This window comes from Ranitomeya variabilis, chromosome 2, assembly GCF_051348905.1.
Source record: "Ranitomeya variabilis isolate aRanVar5 chromosome 2, aRanVar5.hap1, whole genome shotgun sequence".
Taxonomy (NCBI): Eukaryota; Metazoa; Chordata; class Amphibia; order Anura; family Dendrobatidae; genus Ranitomeya; species Ranitomeya variabilis.
Window position 1 is genome coordinate 16,139,087 of NC_135233.1, and position 23,239 is coordinate 16,162,325.

Here is a 23,239-nt window from a genome sequence, read left to right on the forward strand (position 1 = left end):
ACAAACAGAGTCGGCTGAGGTATGCAAAAGCACATTTGGAGAAGCCAATTTCTTTTTGGAAGAAGGTCCTGTGGACTGATGAAACCAAGATTGAGTTGTTTGGTCATACAAAAAGGTGTTATGCATGGCAGCAAAAAAACCACAGCATTCCAAGAAAAACACTTGCTACCCACAGTAAAATTTGGTGGAGGTTCCATCATGCTTTGGGGCTGTGTGGCCAATGCCGGCAACGGGAATCTTGTTAAAGTTGAGGGACGCATGGATTCCTCTCAGTATCAGCAGATTCTTGACAATAATGTTCATGAATCAGTGACAAAGTTGAAGTTACGCAGGGGATGGATCTTTCAGCAAGACAATGATCCAAAACACCGCTCCAAATCTACTCAGGCATTCATGCAGAGGAACAATTACACTGTTCTGGAATGGCCATCCCAGTCCCTAGACCTGAATATCATTGAACATCTGTTGGATCATTTGAAGAGGGCTGTCCATGCTCGGCGACCATCAAACTTAACTGAACTGGAATTGTTTTGTTAAGAGGAATGGTCAAAAATACCTTCATCCAGGAACTCATTAAAAGCTACAGGAAGCGACTAGAGGCTGTTATTTTTACTAAATATTAATGTCACTTTTCTGGTGAGGTGCCCATACTTATGCACCTGTCAAATTTTGTTTGAATGCAGATTGCACATTTTCTGTTAGTACCATAAACCTCATTTCAAGGCAGAAACATTACTGTGTCCAACAGTTATTAGATATATGAAACTGAAATAGCTGTTGCAAAAAAACCAATTTTTATAAAACATTAAGCTTAAGATTACTAGGGGTGCCCAAACTTTTTCATATAACTGTATGTACAGTATTCATGCCCATGAACTTTTCCACATTTTTTCACCTTACACCCACACACATAAATGTTGGAATAACAGATTTATATTTTTTTAAATATTTAGAAACTCTGTATCATATCCTTTACACATCACTAATTCACACATTGAAACTTGTAGGTGTAACGTGAACAAATGTGGAAAAGTTTACGGGGTGTGAATACTTTTTCAAGGCGCTGTATAAAGCTCAGGCCCAGAGTCGTGCAGGATGCAGTGGGGCAGAGTTATCAGTCAGTTTGAATTTGGGCATAAAACGACTTGAAATGTCACAAACTTTTTGTGTAACTCAAAATTGTGCAAAATGTTACAACTTATTGCTTGTTGTTACCCGTCCTGTACAGCACCGCCAAGTGTTGGGAAAGTGAACTGCGCTGGGGCGGGATGGGGCGGGATGGGGCGTGGTGAGCACCCGGCATGCTCAGCACGTCACACCACAAAGAGAGGCTAATACGGCAGAGTCACGCACCGGCCTCCGACTGTAGCACATTAATGGCGTTCGCGCAGGTAGTTGAAAGATGCGACAAATTAATTAAAGAGGCGCAGACCCTACTAATGAATTTGGCTCATCTTAGCCGTGCACAGGTCACCAATCTTGGCGTCCAGTATTAGTGAAGCGGGGCTTTCGTTTGCCCAGGAATTTGACCATTGTGATAAATATGACCAAGGTGTATTGCGCCATAATGAAGCACTGGATCATCAGACTTTCTGGAATATTAAAGCAATGTGCGGAGTCTATGACTCCAATCCTATCATTTATCCTCTTCCATTAATGTCCATGGGGGACAGCCTGGGGCAGTGATTGATGACGTGCGCTGCGCGGCCGCTGAGGTCTCTGATGGCTTCCTCTGCGCAAGTGCTGCGCACAGTAAATCATGAGCGGTCAGTGCACCGTACAGGAACCTTCCCAGCACCGCGGGTTCATTTCCTGAGGCCTCGTCGCCCGCAGTGACCCCACGTCTTGTCTTCATTGCCGCCATCTTCCACACGTGGTCTGAGGTTCTGGTTTCACAATGACAAATGGTTTCCCTCTGTTTAAATATTTGGAAACCTGATGCAGGAGCTGAGGGTCACCGGCACTTTCCTTAAGTCTTAGAGCGCAGATGTCAAGGTTGACTGCAAAACACACAGTGGCGTGACATAGGCGAGTGCGGCGGCTGCCGACTGACTGTGACGCTTGTGTCCTGCCTGCGAAGCGTGGAGACACCATGACCATAAGCCACACACATCACTGGTGCAACCTGTGCAGCCACATAGGGGCCCTAGAGGTCAGGGGGCCACAGCCAGCTCCAAAGCAGGCAGAATTGTGCATTATATGTGATATGAAGGGCCCATATACTGTTCCTGGCCCTTACTCGGGGGCCTATCCAGGAATTCCCCCAATAACCGCTGAGAAAGGTTCCTTGGTGCCAGCTTTTTTACACTACACCGTTTTTGGCTCAGGAAATCCCCAATTTGCTGGGAATTCTTCCAAAAAGTGGCGCAGTCCTGGAAAATGCAGGAGTATTGGCAACTACAACCGCCAGTATTGGCAAGTACAACCTCCAGTATTGGCAAGCACACCCTCCGGTATTGGCAAGTACAACCTCCGGTATTGGCAAGTACAACCTCCGGTATTGGCAAGCACACCCTCCGGTATTGGCAAGTACAACCTCCGGTATTGGCAAGTACAACCTCCGGTATTGGCAAGTACAACCTCCAGAATTGGCAAGTACAACCTCCAGAATTGGCAAGTACAACCTCCGGTTTTGGCAAGTACAACCTCCAGAATTGGCAACTACAACCTCCAGTATTAGCAAGTATAACCTCCGGTATTGGCAAGTACAACCTCCAGTATTGGCAAGTACAACCTCCGGTATTGGCAAGTACAACCTTCAGAATTGGCAACTACAACCTCCGGTATTGGCAAGTACAACCTTCAGAATTGGCAACTACAACCTCCGGTATTGGCAAGTACAACCTTCAGAATTGGCAACTACAACCTCCGGTATTGGCAACTATAACCTCCAGTATTGGCAACTACAACCTCCAGTATTGGCAACTACAACCTCCAGTATTTGCAACTACAACCTCCAGTATTTGCAACTACAACCTCCAGTATTGGCAAGTAGAACCTCCAGTGTTGGCAAGTACAACCTCCGGTATTGGTATCCATGTTGGCTATGCCCCTTGCTCAAAAAAGTTGAAGCCCCTTGATTTTCTTATCACAGCGTGATCATCTTCCCCAGGGGCCGCACAGACAGAAGACACCCCTGTGCTAGAATCGGATACACCCTTTTATCGGGCTCCGACAGACGTTGCTCTGCAGGTGGTTGTGGCCCCCTGACCTCTTGGGCCCCTGCGCAGTTCCACAGGTTGCACCAATGGTTTGTCATCCCCTGGTCTTCTTCCCATCCCAGAATGGCTGATAATAGGGAACAGTAGATGTTCCCTATCATCCTATTATTAACCCTCTCAGCAAATAATGGAGAGATAGCACATCAGTATCCCTATGGAAGAACTTTCTGGGGTTCACCACCTGCAGGTATAGATGAGAACAGGTCTGGTTACAGGGCTCAGCCCCCCGGATATATTCTATGTCCTCGTCCCTCAGCACCGCGGCCTCCAGGTCTAAGATTTCCTAGGACCTTTATGACGGGACCATAGGACAGTGATGTCACTGAGACCATACTGGACAATGTCTCGCTCGGTTCTGTCCTATGTAATAAGATTATACCCTGCGTGGGAATCATACAGAGGCAGCAGTCAGGGGCCATCCACGTCTGCACACATGGCGGATGGGCCCCTGGGACATAGGGCCATAAAGCAGGAGAGTGTTATAGGACCATGAGCAGGTTACAGACTGCAGGTGTTCAGCAGTCATGGTGGTCCCCCCAGCACTGAGGGTCACTGCACAGGTTTCCCCCGGCTGCGGCTCTGGATCTTCACCATCAGGGATTATTACACAGAACATTAACTGTGATATGTGGAGTCCGAGGAGCCGCCATTATATTCAGGACCCCTATATAAGAGCCGGCTGGAAAGGAGAGGGTTACAGGAATCGCTGCACTGCAGTCTGGGGGAATATTCACATAGGGCTAAAGTATCTAATCACCATGTTTGATACCTACTGCTGAGCCGTGTATCTAATCCTATCCTGTGTGATACTGACTGCTGAGCCGTGTATCTAATCCTATCCTGTGTGATACTGTCTGCTAAACTGTGTATCTAATCCTATCCTGTGTGATACTGTGTGCTGAACCGTGTATCTAATCCTATCCTGTGTGATACTGTGTGCTGAGCTGTGTATCTAATCCTCTCCTGTGTGATACTGCCTGCTGAGCCGGGTATCTGATCCTATCCTGTGTGATACTGTCTGCTGAGCTGTGTATCTAATCGTATCATGTGTGATACTGACTGCTGAGCTGTGTATCTAATCCTATCCTGTGTGATACTGTCTGCTGAGCTGTGTATCTAATCCTATCCTGTGTGATACTGACTGCTGAGCTGTGTATCTAATCCTATCCTGTGTGATACTGTCTGCTGAGCTGTTTATAATCCTTTTCTGTGTGATACTGTCTGCTGAGCTGTATCTAATCTGTGAGACTGTGGCCTCTGTTACAGCTAGGGGGAGCTGTTTGTGCTGCTCAGGTTGTGCATGCAGACGGATGAAGTCCATAGGTGTGCATGGGAGTCACGGTTTTCCGATCCGGGTTTTCCATGTAACTGAAGACCACAGGTTTGTGTGTGTTAAAAGCCCTGCAGTAAGAGGGATGGGTGTGTCAGGTGTGTGAGGTGCACCTCACTGTCAGTCTGGTGTGTGCTGGTGTGCAGAGCAGAGGCCTGCAGAGCGCTGGCTGAGTGCATGGAAGCACAGGCCAGCAGAGTCAGCACCCATGGCAGCTGAATAGCCTGGCACCCGCAGCATACACAGCGATGCAAGTTGTCCATGGTACTGGTCTCGGATGTGGACAAGTCCTGTGCCCGGAGGTGGATGTCCTGTGCCCGGAGACAGATGTGGACAGTCCCGTGCCCGAAAGACATGGATGTGGACAGTCCTGTGCCCGGAGGTGGATGTCCTGTGCCCGGAGGTGGATGTACTGTGCCCAAAAGAGGACTAGCATGTGTACCGATTGCAAGCAGGTGGATATGGTGCCCGGCTGCTATCCGGAGGATATCCTGGGCTGTGTACGGCTGTGTGAGTAAAGAGAATGTGATACAGCGATGCAGGGCACCCATGAGAACTAGTCAGAGGAGGACTGGTATGTGTAGTGTCTGCAACATATGAGGCTATGTGTATGGAGACTGTAATATGGCGTGCGGTCGCCCAGGGAAACTGGACAAGGGAAGTCTGGCCTGTTTAGGGACTGCAAATCTAAATCCATATGATATGTATTGCTATGAACTGGTGTGAACTGAACACTGATAATATACACTGAAGTTATATGCATTTATGTGAACTGGACTTTAATGCTGTGAAGAAACACATTAAAGAGTCTTTTGTGTTGGAACTTTGTGGGTCACTGCCTCTTCACTGCGTACGATGCTACCACAGCAATACAGATCCTATGCTGTGTGATACTGACTGCTGAGCCATGTATCTAATCCTCTCCTGTTTGATACTGCCAGCAGAGCAGGGTATCTAATCCTCTCCTGTGTGGTACTCTCTGCTGAGCTTCTGTATCTCAGCTGAAGCTGAGCCATATCACGCAGGTTTCCTCTGGGGTTCGGGGCGATCAGTCGCTTTTGCACCTGATGTTTCGCAGTTTTCAGGTTGCGGTGATAAATCCTAAGCTCAGGACAGATGTAAACATTAGATATTGCTTGGCTACAGTGTGGATACAATGTATCTGAGGCCCAGATGGGTAATTGCTGGTGAGGTGATAAATCGGGACATTAATTCCTCTATAATATTCTCCCACGAGCCCCATAAATCGCGTCCCCCATATGGCGTTCGGCCCAGCAGCCTAGAACAACATCATGTGCAGATTATGGGGTCTCGTATATAAACATTGGGGGGGTTCACGCTGCTGAATCCATGAAGAATTTCTCTGGACTGAGCTTCTCATGCACAAACCTGAGCCGTGGGACCACACAGGAACCCAAAAACCCCCGGCGGCTGCGAGTAAAGGTCCTGTACGGGGGGCACAGTCACAGAGCTGCATGTACGGGGGGCACAGTCACAGAGCTGCATGTACGGGGGGCACAGTCACAGAGCTGCATGTACGGGGGGCACAGTCACAGAGCTGCATGTACGGGGGGGCACAGTCACAGCTGCATGTACGGGGGGCACAGTCACAGAGCTGTATGTACGGGGGGGCACAGTCACAGAGCTGCATGTACGGGGGGCACAGTCACAGAGCTGCATGTACGGGGGGCACAGTCACAGAGCTGCATGTACGGTGGGCACAGTCACAGAGCTGCATGTACGGGGGGGCACAGTCACAGCTGCATGTACGGGGGGCACAGTCACAGAGCTGTATGTACGGGGGGGCACAGTCACAGCTGTACAGTGGGCACAGTCACAGAGTCTGTGCTGTGCGGGCAGAGAGTCTCTGGTATAGCAGGCATGGTTTCTCATAGCCACTTAAAGGCATAGCTCCAATACAGGTGACTAGGATCGAGTTTGCAAGGTGACGTCATATTTCTTATCCTGTGCGTGTCCCATAGCTGCAGGGAAGTTTGAGTTTTACTTATGGAAGCCTGGAGGTGACAGAATCTATAAAATACCCCAAATCAGCAGTTGGGAGAACATTGATGAGATTTGTGTAAAAACAAAAATGGACAATCTGTAATTTCAGGAAATAATCTCCTTTGAATCTTTTTTTTTTTCACATGCAATACCACCTTTAACCACTGTCCCATATTTGCCCTAGACATCAATGCAACAGCGCCCGCAGATAAAACTTTGCAACGTTTCAATGAATAATGTGTCATTACTTTTAAACTGAGCATTGTCTAGAAATAGCAGAATGACTGTGATAATTGCTGGACAGAGTATTAGTACACATTAATGTTTGGGGGAGATGCGCTTTGTCCCTTTAAGTTCTCCCCAGGTATAGGCTCAGTGTTTGCTCCTGTGATGTCAGAGATGGAAGGGTTATCTCACGGATACATTTCGTCTTGTATAGAGGATTTCAGCGTTACTTCACCCCTGATGGCTGCAGAGCATCTTATCCTGCTGAGTATTTCCCATGAATCATCTGTGCGGCCGCTGGCACGGAGCGAGCGTTATTGAAATGTATGAGCTGAATAAATGATTGTTCTTGGAGGGACGTGTGGTCTTACCTCATGTAAGCGCTGCTGTCATAGGGGAATTACACCGTGCAAGACGAGATATTTCTTAACCCCTTCAGGCTAGGAGGTGTTTATGAGACGCCGTGGAGAAGTCTACCGCCATGTCTGGTCATAGGCCTCATCCTATTTTATGGAAGGTGTCGGTGGCGGCAGTGAAAGTCCCACAAGGCTGAAATCTGAAAAGATCCTTTGTTTAGATGTAGATTTCCTTTTACAGAACTTACAGTAGAGAAGAAGTAACAATGTATTTGTTTTTGTTGGAAAGACGTATATGTTCTATCTATCCACAAAATCTTTGCATTGTCTGTGTGCCACACTAAGCATGGAGAACAGAAAGAGGAGACGAGAACGGTCCGAGGACCAGAGAACCAAAATTGTTGAAAAACATCAACAATCTCGAGGTTACAAGTCCATCTCCAGGGCTGTGGGATGAGATAATGTCATTTTGGATTGTGTTCTGAGGGCCGGATCAGCCGGGTATGAAATCTCTGATGACTCAGTGAGAATAAAGCATCAGCCGCTCAGGTGTGGAGAGGAGACGGGCGAGCTCAGCCGGGGACGGGGAGACCCAGGTGAGGTCAGGTCACTGAGCTCATAGTCTGCACAGAATGCTACATTTACAGCTGCCTGTGGATGTGGGTCTCTTCCTTTTGGAGGAGATACAGCTGCCTGTGGATGTGAGTCTTATGCTTTTGGAGGAGATACAGCTGCCTGTGGATGTGGGTCTCTTCCTTTTGGAGGAGATACAGCTGCCTGTGGATGTGGGTCTCTTCCTTTTGGAGGAGATACAGCTGCCTGTGGATGTGAGTCTTATGCTTTTGGAGGAGATACAGCTGCCTGTGGATGTGGGTCTCTTCCTTTTGGAGGAGATACAGCTGTCTGTGGATGTGGGTCTCTTCCTTTTGGAGGAGATACAGCTGCCTGTGGATGTGGGTCTCTTCCTTTTGGAGGAGATACAGCTGCCTGTGGATGTGAGTCTCTTCCTTTTGGAGAGATACAGCTGCCTGTGGATGTGAGTCTCTTCCTTTTGGAGGAGATACAGCTGCCTGTGGATGTGAGTCTCTTCCTTTTGGAGGAGATACAGCTGCCTGTGGATGTGAGTCTCTTCCTTTTGGAGAGATACAGCTGCCTGTGGATGTGAGTCTCTTCCTTTTGGAGGAGATACAGCTGCCTGTGGATGTGAGTCTCTTCCTTTTGGAGAGATACAGCTGCCTGTGGATGTGGGTCTCTTCCTTTTGGAGAGATAAAGCTGCCTGTGGATGTGAGTCTCTTCCTTTTGGAGAGATACAGCTGCCTGTGGATGTTAGTCTCTTCCTTTTGGAGGAGATACAGCTGCCTGTGGATGGATGTGAGTCTCTTCCTTTTGGAGGAGAAACAGCTGCCTGTGGATGTGAGTCTCTTCCTTTTGGAGAGATACAGCTGCCTGTGGATGTGAGTCTCTTCCTTTTGGAGGAGATACAGCTGCCTGTGGATGCGAGTCTCTTCCTTTTGGAGGGGATACAGCTGCCTGTGGATGTGGGCCTCTTCCTTTTGGAGGAGATACAGCTGCCTGTGGATGTGAGTCTCTTCCTTTTGGAGGAGATACAGCTGTCTGTGGATGAGAGTCTCTTCCTTTTGGAGGGGATACAGCTGCCTGTGGATGGTCGTCTCTTCTTTTTGGAGGAGATACTGCTGCTGGTGGATGGATGTATCCTCTTTTCGGCCTAATAGAACAAACCTATTTAAAGCATCATTGACTTATAAGCCTCCTCCTTTAAGTGGCACTTTAGCATCAGCTTCCTTTGTCCTGGATAATAACTAATTTGCATACCTTTTCCCAGGGAGCATTGCCTGGCCTGTTTATCACCTTGCCTGTTGGGTGGTCTCCACCATCAGGAGCAGTACCCCCCTAAACTTCTGGCATAGTAGCCATTGCATCACGAAACAAAGCCGCCTCCGCTCCTCCAGATTCTGTTAGGCCCCTGGTGCAGTGGGAGTTACATTAGTTGCTATGTCAGTACACGGATAGGTAATCGCTTATATCGCTTATCGACATGGAATAGATGGCGCTATATAAATGTATAATAATAATAATTATTGACTTAGATCCTTGTGATTACAGCGATCCCAGGATTCACTGCGCTCTGTGAGTGATTTGTAATGCCTGCCGCAGATGGTTGTGGGATGCACGTGGTTGTGGACCCATTATGCTAAGCAGCCCTTTAAGAGATTGTGTAAATGTCAGACATGAATTCGGAGGCTGTTTACAGAACCGAGCGAGGAAAATGTCACTGACATCATCTCATCCCAACAAAGAAGCCGCACTTCTCTGCAGGTCTGGATTTAGCTACAGTTTCTAAATCTACATGAAAAAGTTTCGATCTGAAGGTCCAAATGGACTGGAAACGCTGTGGATTCACGGCTGATTGGCGCAGGTAAAATCCACTGTGGAATTTAGCAGCAGGAATGTCTGTAGGATACACGTGGATTTGTGGTGGAATAATCTGCCACGTGTGAACTTGGCCCTAGGAGACGTCATCAGTGTTCGGTCATAAAAAATCCCTCCAATTAGTGAAAATCTTTCTTCAACTAATAATCTCACCGCTGAGGATTTGTTACAGTGTATGAGCTGGGAGTCCGGACTGCTCATCTTAAGAATCCCCATTCTTCCAGCATTTGTTACTTATATAAAGAGACACCAGCAATTAAACAAAATATTAAATTACCTTACAGGAAAGCTCCGAAAAACGCAAACATGACAAGTGCGATTTAAACATTGTAACTACTGATACGGAAAAAGTCTCTTCACATAAATGCTGATCTGACGGGAGCGAAGATCACAGGAATGCGAGGAAATGAAGTTACAACGTTTCCATGTAGTAACAGAGTCCAATTAAGTCAATCGAACTGTCAAAAAATATTCCCAGTGATTACCTCCAGCCGAGCAAGACAGCCCCGAGCCACGAAATAAGACACTTCACCTTCCATCCACATATCTCCGAAGAAAGCGCACAGTGTGAAAATAACTAATCGTCTACTAATCATTACAGAGGAGCTGTATTATAGTTATATTCCTGTACATAGGGGCAGTATTATAGTAGTTATATTCTTGTACATAGGAGCAGTATTATAGTAGTTGTATTCTTGTACATAGGAGCAGTATTATAGTAGTTATATTCTTGTACATAGGAGCAGTATTATAGTAGTTATATTCCTGTACATACGGGCAGTATTATAGTAGTTATATTCCTGTACATACGGGCAGTATTATAGTAGTTATATTCTTGTACATAGGAGCAGTATTATAGTAATTATATTCTTGTACATAGGAGCAGTATTATAGTAGTTATATTCCTGTACATACGGGCAGTATTATAGTAGTTATATTCCTGTACATACGGGCAGTATTATAGTAGTTATATTCTTGTACATAGGAGCAGTATTATAGTAGTTATATTCTTGTACATAGGAGCAGTATTATAGTAGTTATATTCTTGTACATAGGAGCAGTATTATAGTAGTTATATTCTTGTACATACGGAGCAGTATTATATTAGTTATATTCTTGTACATAGGGGCAGTATTATAGTAGTTATATTCTTGTACATAGGGGCAGTATTACAGTAGTTATATTCTTGTACATAGGAGCAGTATTATAGTAGTTATATTCTTGTACATAGGGGCAGTATTATAGTAGTTATATTCTTGTACATAGGAGCAGTATTATAGTAGTTATATTCCTGTACATATGGGCAGTATTATAGTAGTTATATTCCTGTACATAGAGGGCAGTATTATAGTAGTTATATTCTTGTACATAGGAGCAGTATTATAGTAGTTATATTCTTGTACATAGGGGCAGTATTATTGTAGTTATATTCTTGTACATAGGGGCAGTATTATAGTAGTTATATTCTTGTACATAGGGGGCAGTATTATAGTAGTTATATACTTGTACATAGGAGCAGTATTATAGTAGTTATATTTCTGTACATACGGGCAGTATTATAGTAGTTATATTCTTGTACATAGGAGCAGTATTATAGTAGTTATATTCTTGTACATAGGGGCAGTATTATAGTAGTTATATTCTTGTACATAGGGGCAGTATTATAGTAGTTATATTCTTGTACATAGGGGGCAGTATTATAGTAGTTATATACTTGTACATAGGAGCAGTATTATAGTAGTTATATTTCTGTACATACGGGCAGTATTATAGTAGTTATATTCTTGTACATAGGAGCAGTATTATAGTAGTTATATTCTTGTACATAGGAGCAGTATTATAGTAGTTATATTCTTGTACATAGGAGCAGTATTATAGTAGTTATATTCCTGTACATACGGGCAGTATTATAGTAGTTATATTCCTGTACATACGGGCAGTATTATAGTAGTTATATTCTTGTACATAGGAGCAGTATTATAGTAGTTATATTCTTGTACATAGGAGCAGTATTATAGTAGTTATATTCCTGTACATACGGGCAGTATTATAGTAGTTATATTCCTGTACATACGGGCAGTATTATAGTAGTTATATTCTTGTACATAGGAGCAGTATTATAGTAGTTATATTCTTGTACATAGGAGCAGTATTATAGTAGTTATATTCTTGTACATAGGAGCAGTATTATAGTAGTTATATTCTTGTACATACGGAGCAGTATTATATTAGTTATATTCTTGTACATAGGGGCAGTATTATAGTAGTTATATTCTTGTACATAGGGGCAGTATTACAGTAGTTATATTCTTGTACATAGGAGCAGTATTATAGTAGTTATATTCTTGTACATAGGGGCAGTATTATAGTAGTTATATTCTTGTACATAGGAGCAGTATTATAGTAGTTATATTCCTGTACATATGGGCAGTATTATAGTAGTTATATTCCTGTACATAGAGGGCAGTATTATAGTAGTTATATTCTTGTACATAGGAGCAGTATTATAGTAGTTATATTCTTGTACATAGGGGCAGTATTATAGTAGTTATATTCTTGTACATAGGGGCAGTATTATAGTAGTTATATTTCTGTACATAGGGGCAGTATTATAGTAGTTATATTCTTGTATGTAGGAGCAGTATTATAGTAGTTATATACTTTTACATAGGGAGCAGTATTATAGCAGTTATATTCTTGTACATCGGGGCAGTATTATAGTAGTTATATTCTTGTACATAGGAGCAGTATTATAGTAGTTATATTCTTGTATATAGGGGCAGTATTATAGTAGCTATATTCTTGTACATACGGAGCAGTATTATAGTAGTTATATTCTTGTACATAGGAGCAGTATTATAGTAGTTATATTCTTGTACATAGGAGCAATATTATAGTAGTTATATTCTTGTACATAGGGGCAGTATTATAGTAGTTATATTCTTGTACATAGGAGCAGTATTATAGTAGTTATATTCTTGTACATACGGAGCAGTATTATAGTAGTTATATTCTTGTACATAGGGGCAGTATTATAGTAGTTATATTCTTGTACATAGGAGCAGTATTATAGTAGTTATATTCTTGTACATAGCGGCAGTATTATAGTAGTTATATTCTGGTACATAGGGGGCAGTATTATAGTAGTTATATTCTTGTACATAGGGGCAGTATTATAGTAGTTATATTCTTGTACATAGGAGCAGTATTATAGTAGTTATATTCTTGTTAATAGGGGCAGTATTATAGTAGTTATATTCTTGTACATAGGGGCAGTATTATAGTAGTTATATTCTTGTACATAGGGGCAGTATTATAGTAGTTATATTCTTGTACATAGGAGCAGTATTATAGTAGTTATATTCTTGCATGTAGGAGCAGTATTATAGTAGTTATATTCCTGTACATAGGAGGCAGTATTATAGTAGTTATATTCTTGTACATAGGGGCAGTATTATAGTAGTTATATTCTTGTACATAGGGGCAGTATTATAGTAGTTATATTCTTGTACATAGGGGTAGTATTATAGTAGTTATATTCTTGTACATAGGGGCAGTATTATAGTAGTTATATTCTTGTACATAGGAGCAGTATTATAGTAGTTATATTCTTGCATGTAGGAGCAGTATTATAGTAGTTATATTCCTGTACATAGGAGGCAGTATTATAGTAATTATATTCTTGTACATAGGGGACAGTATTATAGTAGTTATATTCTTGTACATAGGAGCAGTATTATAGTAGTTATATTCTTGTACATAGGGGCAGTATTATAGTAGTTATATTCTTGTACATAGGGGCAGTATTATAGTAGTTATATTCTTGTACATAGGGGCAGTATTATAGTAGTTATATTCTTGTACATAGGGGCAGTATTATAGTAGTTATATTCTTGTACATAGGGGCAGTATTATAGTAGTTATATTCTTGTACATAGGGGCAGTATTATAGTAGTTATATTATTGTACATAGGGGCAGTATTATAGTAGTTATATTCTTACATATAGTAGCAGTGTAATAGCCGTTGTGTTATTATTATACTTTGGGGACACTATTATTGTAGTAAGCATTAGTGTTGATATTTAGTTTCTTTGTCAGATACAACAGCTGAATGGTCTCCGCTCTGTGAATAACTCTGGGCCTTCCGCCAATTTTACTGTTACTTTGTATATAATGCAGCTACGTTTTTGCCATTTTGCACTGGACATTTAACTCTTAATGGTACAGTTATCACATCTCAGTATTTTTATTACTTGTTTTCTTGTTGAAGTTGGTAGAAAATTATATTTTTAACTTGTTTATTTTTCCTGATGTTGGAAGAATCTTCATAGTTTTGATTATTTGCAGCTTTTTCTTGTCCTATTAATAGTCGTACTTCTTCCTGTTGAGTTCAGTGATCCTGGAGATTCTCCGCCTCGTCTTATGATAGAGCCGTTGTTTTCTGCACATATTGTATGAATTACAGCTGCAGATCTGATGCCACATCAGAGGCGTTATACTGGGACAGCGGGAATCGGGGGACGGTGACTCCACACTGCCCCCTGTGTGTCAGGAGGTGAAGTGCTCTGCGCTCTGGGGCTCCTGATCACTGCTGTCCTCTCTCATCTGAGATGTTTTGTGTTTGAATTATTGCATAGAAAATATCACAGAATTACTCTGATCATTGATGTTATTACGGAACCCTTTGTTACTGAGTGTATGAAGAGCTCGGACCTGTGCAGCCTGCTGGGCTCAATACTGAGAGGAGCGATTGATGGCGGCCAATATATGAATATTTGCACCTATAGTATTGGATGGAGACGACTGACCCCAGTATTGGTGACGTATCCGTGGTGACTGTCATGGGGATTTCACTTGTGATTTGTCCACATAAATAACTGGTTGTAATGCCCAATTTCATCTGTTTGGAGGTGGATGTGGCCCCCCGGACACCTTGGGCCCCAGTGATATGTGACTTTTCCTCCAGTTGCATCCAGAGCTGCATTCACAATGCTGCCCCATGACGCAGAGCACTGCTGAGACGTGGATTCCCGCTGGTATCACACCACTGTGCAGATCAGTCAGCCTTGTGCAATGGAGCTTGGACTGACAGAAGGACTTTGGAGGAAGCCTTGGATCATATGCCGGCTCAGACTGGCGCATAGGGTAACGGGGCAATCCCCCGGTGGGCCCCAGTGCAGATCTGGGCCCCCCACCCCACTGTATGGGCAGTGCTTGGCATAATTCACTTGATTCGCTCTGTACAGAAATAAAGCAGCATCTCATCATTCATTAACCAAACTGCCCAGTTTATTATTATATAGAGATGCAGGTAAATTTGTGGACGAGGGTCGTGTAATGAAATGTGCCCCCCCAATCAATGTTACTGGTGGGCCCTTACCACCGCAGTCCGACACTATGTAACACCATGATGGAGTATATATATATATGTATGGGCGGTTATCGCTGACTGAGGGTCTCACTTGTCTCCGTTATCTGTTCTCCCCGCAGATCATGATCAGCAGATAGCACCGTACATGACGACCATGGCTCTCCGCAAGAGGAGTCGTCACGCCTTGGGTTTCCTCTGCTGCTTTGGGAGCAGCGAACACCCGGAAATTAACCTGAAGGACAATAATCCGCTGCAGTTCCTGGAGTTCTCAGGGCCGATCCCGTCCCCGGAGGAGCTGAACGCCCGCTTCTCCGAGCTGGTGGTAAGTGGCTGAGGGTGCGGTTGTGTGGTGACAGGCGGTGAATGTGTGCGGCGCTATGGCAGCTAGTATTCCGCCATTTACTTGGCGCTCCGCTTCTCCTCACATTTGATTTCTGGATCAGTTTTTCACGTTTGTGTTTTTTTTTCGCAGATAGCACTTGTCCCTATTACAGTCTATGGAGCTGTTCACATGTCAGATACTTTCCTCGGAACAGGGAACAATAAGGGGCATGTTTTCTGTTTCACATTTGTTTTCCAGCCCTTCCTTTCTCTCCATGGCGTCTCCTCCTTGGTGACTCCTCCGTGGAAGTGTGCTCCTTGGTGGCTCCTCCGTGGCAGTGTGCTCCCTGGCGGCTCCTCTGTGGCAGTGCACTCCCTGGCAGCTCCTCCATGGCAGTGTGCTCCCTGGTGGCTCCTCCGTGGCAGTGCGCTCCCTGGTGGCTCCTCCATGGCAGTGCGCTCCTTGGCGGCTCCTCTGTGGCAGTGCGCTCCCTGGCGGCTCCTCATTGGCAGTGTGCTCCCTGGTGGCTCCTCGTTGGCAGTGCTCTCTTTGGTGGCTCCTTGTTGGCAGTGCGCTCCCTGGCGGCTCCTCCATGGCAGTGCGCTCCCTGGTGGCTCCTCCATGGCAGTGCGCTCCCTGGCGGCTCCTCTGTGGCAGTGCGCTCCCTGGCGGCTCCTCATTGGCAGTGTGCTCCCTGGTGGCTCCTCGTTGGCAGTGCTCTCTTTGGTGGCTTTTTGTTGGCAGTGCGCTCCCTGGCGGCTCCTCATTGTCAGTGCGCTCCCTGGCGCCTCCTCGTTGGCAGTGCGCTCCCTGGCGGCTCCTCCGTGGCAGTGCGCTCCCTGGCGGCTCCTCCGTGGCAGTGCGCTCCCTGGCGGTTCCTCATTGGCAGTGCGCTCCCTGGCGGTTCCTCCGTGGCAGTGTGCTCCGGGGCGGCTCCTCATTGGCAATGTGCTCCCTGGCGGCTCCTCTGTGGCAGTGCGCTCCCTGGCGGCTCCTCATTGGCAGTGTGCTCCCTGGTGGCTCCTCGTTGGCAGTGCTCTCTTTGGTGGCTCCTCGTTGGCAGTGCGCTCCCTGGCGGCTCCTCGTTGGCAGTGCGCTCCCTGGCGGCTCCTCATTGTCAGTGCGCTCCCTGGCGCCTCCTCGTTGGCAGTGCGCTCCCTGGCGGCTCCTCCGTGGCAGTGCGCTCCCTGGCGGCTCCTCCGTGGCAGTGCGCTCCCTGGCGGTTCCTCATTGGCAGTGCGCTCCCTGGCGGTTCCTCCGTGGCAGTGTACTCCGGGGCGGCTCCTCATTGGCAATGTGCTCCCTGGCGGCTCCTCTGTAGCAGTGCACTCCCTGGGGGCTCCTCTGTGGCAGTGCGCTCCCTGGCAGCTCCTCTGTAGCAGTGCACTCCCTGGCGGCTCCTCCGTGGCAGTGCGCTCCCTGGCGGCTCCTCTGTAGCAGTGCACTCCCTGGCGGCTCCTCCGTGGCAGTGCGCTCCCTGGTGGCTCCTCCGTGTCAAAGTGCTCCCAGGCGGCTCCTCCATGGCAGTGCGCTCCCTGGTGGCTCCTCCGTGGCAGTGCGCTCCCTGGCGGCTCCTCCGTGGCAGTGCGCTCCCTGGCGGCTCCTCTGTAGCAGTGCACTCCCTGGCGGCTCCTCCGTGGCAGTGCGCTCCCTGGCAGCTCCTCTGTGGCAGTGCGCTCCCTGGTGGCTCCTTGTTGGCAGTGCGCTCCCTGGTGGCTCCTTTGTGGCAGTGCGCTCCCTGGCGGCTCCTCCGTGGCAGTGCGCTCCCTGGCGGCTCCTCCGTGGCAGTGTGCTCCGGGGCGGCTCATCATTGGCAATGTGCTCCCTGTTGGCTCCTCTGTAGCAGTGCGCTCGGTGCCATCAGTGGATATTCCAGGGGTGGCTGCGGGGATCCGTCCCATACATTGCTGACACGGCTGATGAATGCAGGGTGACGCTTCTCCTTGGCCCACAGCTGCTTTCAATGATCCCATTAATCTCCTGTTTGCGGTGTAATGGCGCTGAGATGTCGCCTGTTGGCTGCAGGGTCCGGGGCCGTCTCACTACAAGGCTGATGTTGGGACATGGCGGTGGCAGTCACCGTCCCCTGCAGAGCTCAGAGGGTCCATTATACTCCCATGTATCAGCAGTGATGACCCCCATCACCCCGCACAATGGGGCTGCTGTATCTGTGCCGCCAGCTTTCCCCGGCCTGGGTTATCGGGGCGCCGCGGTAAACATCACATGATGACGGCTTCAGTAGAAACAACGTGGTGAAGTCAGTGAACTCTGGGCGACAAAATGACATTATGGATCACAAAGTAGAAAACCGCAGTCTGCACTAAGGCGGTATTCACACATGCGGTTGTATCGTGGTTTTATATCAATAGTGAGGTCATCACGCTGCACTGTGAAATCATTGATGACATCATCATGTAGCACAGTGACATCACATACAATCGCCCACAGGATCAGCCCCCAGAAGCAGAAATCTCCCCTGTCCTGACAGTCTGTTACAATGTATCAATGTAGAAGATAGTCTAGGCGAGGTGCAATGGAAGCAAACCCTCAGCTGTGAGCAGAATTTGGCCTGTACTTTGGATGAGAACAAAAATGTTTAGTTTCACCGAGAGAAAGTAAAATAAAGTATATGTGATGTATGCTCAGCGCAACTTCTGCCGAATGCTGCAGAAACCCAGCTAACAAAATGTGTTTACTATGATGATATCATTAGTGATGTCACTGCAGGATGATGTCAGTAGTGATGTCACTGCAAGATGATGATGTCAGTAGTGATGTCACTGCAGAACGATGATGTCATTATGTCACTGCAGGATGATGATGTCAGTAGTGATGTCACTGCAGGATGATGATGTCATTAGTGATGTCACTGCAGGATGATGATGTCATTAGTGATGTCACTGCAGGATGATGATGTCATTAGTGATGTCACTGCAGGATGATGTCAGTAGTGATGTCACTGCAGGATGATGATGTAATTATGTCACTGCAGGATGATGATGCCGTTAGTGATGTCACTGCAGGACGATGATGTCATTAATTATGTCACTGCAGGACGATGATGTCATTAGTGATGTCACTGCAGGATGATGTCAGTAGTGATGTCACTGCAGGATGATGATGTCATTATGTTACTGCAGGATGTTGATGTCATTATTGATGTCACTGCAGAATGATGATGTCATTAGTGATGTCACTGCAGGATGATGATGTTATTAGTGATGTCACTGCAAGATGATGATGTCAGTAGTGATGTCACTGCAGAACGATGATGTTATTAGTGATGTAACTGCAGAATGATGATGTCAGTAGTGATGTAACTGCAGAATGATGATGTTATTAATGATGTCACTGTGAAGAATGATGATGTCATTAGTGATGTCACTGCAGGATGATGATGTTATTAGTGATGTCACTGCAAGATGATGATGTCAGTAGTGATGTCACTGCAGAATGATGATGTCAGTAGTGATGTCACTGCAGAATGATGATGTTATTAGTGATGTAACTGCAGAATGATGATGTTATTAGTGATGTAACTGCAGAATGATGATGTCAGTAGTGATGTAACTGCAGAATGATGATGTTATTAATGATGTCACTGTGAAGAATGATTGTCATTAGTGATGTCACTGCAGGATGATTATGTCAGTAGTGATGTCACTGCAGGATGATGATGTCAGTAGTGATGTCACTGCAGGATGATTATGTCATTAGTGATGCCACTGCAGGCAAATTATGTCATTAGTGATGTCACTGCAGGATGATGATGTCATTAGTGATGTCACTGCAGGATGATGATGTCATTAGTGATGTCACTGCAGGATGATTATGTCAGTAGTGATGTCACTGCAGGATGATTATGTCAGTAGTGATGTCACTGCAGGATGATTATGTCATTAGTGATGCCACTGCAGGATAATTATGTCATTAGTGATGTCACTGCAGGATGATGATGTCAGTAGTGATGTCACTGCAGGATGATTATGTCAGTAGTGATGTCACTGCAGGATGATTATGTCAGTAGTGATGTCACTGCAGGATGATGATGTCAGTAGTGATGTCACTGCAGGATGATTATGTCATTAGTGATGCCACTGCAGGATAATTATGTCATTAGTGATGTCACTGTGCAGGATGATGTCATCAGTGCTGTCACTGCAGGATGATGATGTCATTAGTGATGTCACTGCAGGATGATGATGTCCTTAGTGATGTCACTGCAGGATGGTGATGTCATTAGTTAATCCAGGTAGCTCCCGCTTCTACTAATATCAGCTGATGATAATAGGACTGGCCCTTTAAGCATCTATAGACCTTCTAATAATGTTACTGCTGACAGCAGCTTTTCCTGCTGTCGCCCCCTGGCACTCCTGTCAGTCGCCCCTGCACTCGGCTCTGCTGCATTTCTCTGGGATTTTATCTTCTTTTTTCCTGTTTTGTTGCTGCTGTCATGTGGCATTGCCATCCCGAGCGGCTCCCGGCAGATCCGGGGATTTCACTTGGGCCGTTTCGCCTGGGGTGTATAAACTTCACCAATAAAAATAACTGCTTCGTCCAAGTCCTGAGGATTTATCTATACAGAGATGAGCTAAAATCTGAATTATATGAGCGCAGAGCATCAAAATATGAAAACTCTCCGCAACATCATTAATGTCATTATTAAATACCGACCAAGGACTGGGTGACGGGTCTACCGCCATCGTGCTGTTATGGCGCCGCTATACTGACAGCTGAATGAGAATAAGGAGGCAGAAAATGGAAACATTTCTATCTTCTTATTACATTGGGAATGTGCATGAAAAATCTGGTGCCTCCCTGCGAGCGGCCGGAGCAATCACACAGGATTCTGCCACCGTATCACCAAAAACATTGCAAAATTGTAACATTTCACTGCATGTTCAGCCTCTTTCACACGTCAGTGTCTCCGATACGTGTGGTGATAGTGTTCACACCGGAGGCACTGATGGAAATCTATGTTGCTGTGCACATGTCAGTGTGTTTCCACGGACCGTGCGGCAATGTGACCCACACGTAGACATGTCTGGTTTTTAGCGGCAGCATGGACTAGGGTTGAGCGACTTTTACTTTTTTAGGATCGAGTCGGGTTTCGTGAAACCCGACTTTCTCAAAAGTCGGATCGTGTGAAATCGGCCGATTATTGTGAAAAGTCGGGGGGCCGACCGAAACACGAAACCCAATGCAAGTCAATGGGGATTTTTTTTTTCTTCTCTCTCTCTCTCTCTCCCTCTCGGACTGTGTAAATCGCTACATCCAAAACGGTAAGATGGCGTTTATACCCCCCCCTGTGACGCCGCAGAAAGCAAGATGAGACCTATGTCATCACGCTGCCCACACTCCTTCATTGGCTGAAAAAATGGCGGTTAAAGGGTCATACGAAACACGACTTTGGCGCGAAGATCGTGTACCGCATGGCCGATCCCACGCTGGGATCGGCTCGGGTTTCACGAAACCCGACTTTGCCGAAAGTCGGCGACTTATGAAATTGACCGATCCGTTTCGCTCAACCCTTGCATGGACTGCAAAACATCCCGCACATGTGTGCACGGATGACACACTGGGAAGTCATCCGTGTGACACGTCCCGGCACCAGGGAAGCAGCGGTACAGTAAGTGCTGTTCCCCGGCGCCGGTGATCGGCACGAGAAGGGGAGAATGATGAGAGCGTCTTCAGCACTTACTGTACCACTGCTTCCCTGGCACCCGTGAGTGTGGTACCTATGTGGCTCACGGTTGCCACACATCTAAACTACCGCTTTTTAAGTTACCGGAAATATCAGGAAGTGTAAAACCGGCCTTAATGAGTGCAGCTGTGGAGTATAATACATGAGGTATCTCAGGATCAGTAATGTAATGTATGTACACAGTGACTGCACCAGCAGAATAGTGAGTGCAGCTCTGGAGTATAATACAGGATGTAACTCAGGATCAGTAATGTAATGTATGTACACAGTGACTGCACCAGCAGAATAGTGAGTGCAGCTCTGGGGTATAATACAGGATGTAACTCAGGATCAGTAATGTAATGTATGTACACAGTGACTGCACCAGCAGAATAGTGAGTGCAGCTCTGGGGTATAATACAGGATGTAACTCAGGATCAGTAATGTAATGTATGTACACAGTGACTGCACCAGCAGAATAGTGAGTACAGCTCTGGGGTATAATACAGGATGTAACTCAGGATCAGTAATGTAATGTATGTACACAGTGACTGCACCAGCAGAATAGTGAGTGCAGCTCTGGGGTATAATACAGGATGTAACTCAGGATCAGTAATGTATGTACACAGCGACTGCACCAGCAGAATAGTGAGTGCAGCTCTGGAGTATAATTCAGGATGTAACTCAGGATCAGTAATGTATGTACACAGTGACTGCACCAGCAGAATAGTGAGTGCAGCTCTGGAGTATAATACAGGATGTAACTCAGGATCAGTAATGTAATGTATGTACACAGTGACTGCACCAGCAGAATAGTGAGTGCAGCTCTGGGTATAATACAGGATGTAACTCAGGATCAGTAATGTATGTACACAGCGACTGCACCAGCAGAATAGTGAGTGCAGCTCTGGGTATAATACAGGATGTAACTCAGGATCAGTAATGTAATGTATGTACACAGTGACTGCACCAGCAGAATAGTGAGTGCAGCTCTGGGTATAATACAGGATGTAACTCAGGATCAGTAATGTAATGTATGTACACAGTGACTGCACCAGCAGAATAGTGAGTGCAGCTCTGGAGTATAATACGGGATGTAACTCAGGATCAGTAATGTAATGTATGTACACAGTGACTGCACCAGCAGAATAGTGAGTGCAGCTCTGGAGTATAATACAGGATGTCACTCAGGATCAGTAATGTAATGTATGTACACAGTGACTGCACCAGCAGAATAGTGAGTGCAGCTCTGGAGTATAATACAGGAGGTAACTCAGGATCAGTAATGTAATGTATGTACACAGTGACTGCACCAGCAGAATAGTGAGTGCGGCTCTGGAGTATAATACAGGATGTCACTCAAGATCAGTAATGTAATGTATGTACACAGTGACTGCACCAGCAGAATAGTGAATGCAGCTCTGGGGTATAATACAGGATGTAACTCAGGATCAGTAATGTAATGTATGTACACAGTGACTGTACCAGCAGAATAGTGAGTGCAGCTCTGGAAGATAATACTGCAGGTTACTTAGGATCAGAAATGTGAGCTCTCCAGTATGTTAGCTCGGGGTGACTATATCTGTATACAATGTCTCCTTAGTATCTATCACTGTATCTCCGTACAGTGATTTGTAGATCTCTGCATTCTCCGTACAGCTGGGAATTATTAGCCGTATGTACATTTCTATATGAATAAATCCATACATGTAATGACAACGATTCATATTTTATATTTCTGTGTCTAGACATAACAGTCAGCACGCATAGAAATTACAGCTCCATTAGTTCCTTATGTGCCGGGCATAAAAAGCTGATGCCAATTAGAATGAAGGCCGTGTCGTTGTTCAGGGGTACGAGCCGGAGAGGTGATTTTGCGGCCACAAGTCATTTACCTCTTTAATAAGCATCTTAATGAGGGCTGAGCGTCAGCTCCTCCGGCGCGCTTCTGTTTTTATGTCATTTATTGGCCTGACTCGCCATATTTCATTCATAAAATAAGAAGGTAAAATGTAATGAGGAGCAGTCTAGGAAAACAATGGTGGGAGCAGGTGTTAAAGTGGGGGACGTGGGGTACCTATAGTACGACTTTAGCATGGCCTCTGCTGGTAAACACATGGAGGGGCTGCGTAAATCTCACAAAAAGAACAATAAGACATGATAGAAATAATCTCATAATTATTTTGAAAAATTCTAAATCTTTTTTCCTGATATTGGGGATTTGTAGATTTTGCACACCTCTCTTTATTCCTCCTTTCTGCCAATATTTGCCAC

At 45.7% G+C, this 23,239-nt stretch overlaps 1 protein-coding gene across 6 annotated transcripts in view; it reads left to right on the top strand.

Moving 5' to 3' along the window:
- DAAM2 (dishevelled associated activator of morphogenesis 2) overlaps positions 1–23,239 on the top strand; it is a 281,131-nt gene that overhangs the window by 82,953 nt on the left and 174,939 nt on the right. For all 6 annotated transcript variants that reach the window (XM_077282013.1, XM_077282018.1, XM_077282017.1 and 3 more), the window contains exon 2: positions 15,080–15,282. In XM_077282013.1, the coding sequence (XP_077138128.1) occupies positions 15,106–15,282 (177 nt within the window). In that variant the 5' untranslated portion in view covers positions 15,080–15,105. The remainder of the gene's footprint in view (positions 1–15,079; positions 15,283–23,239) is intronic.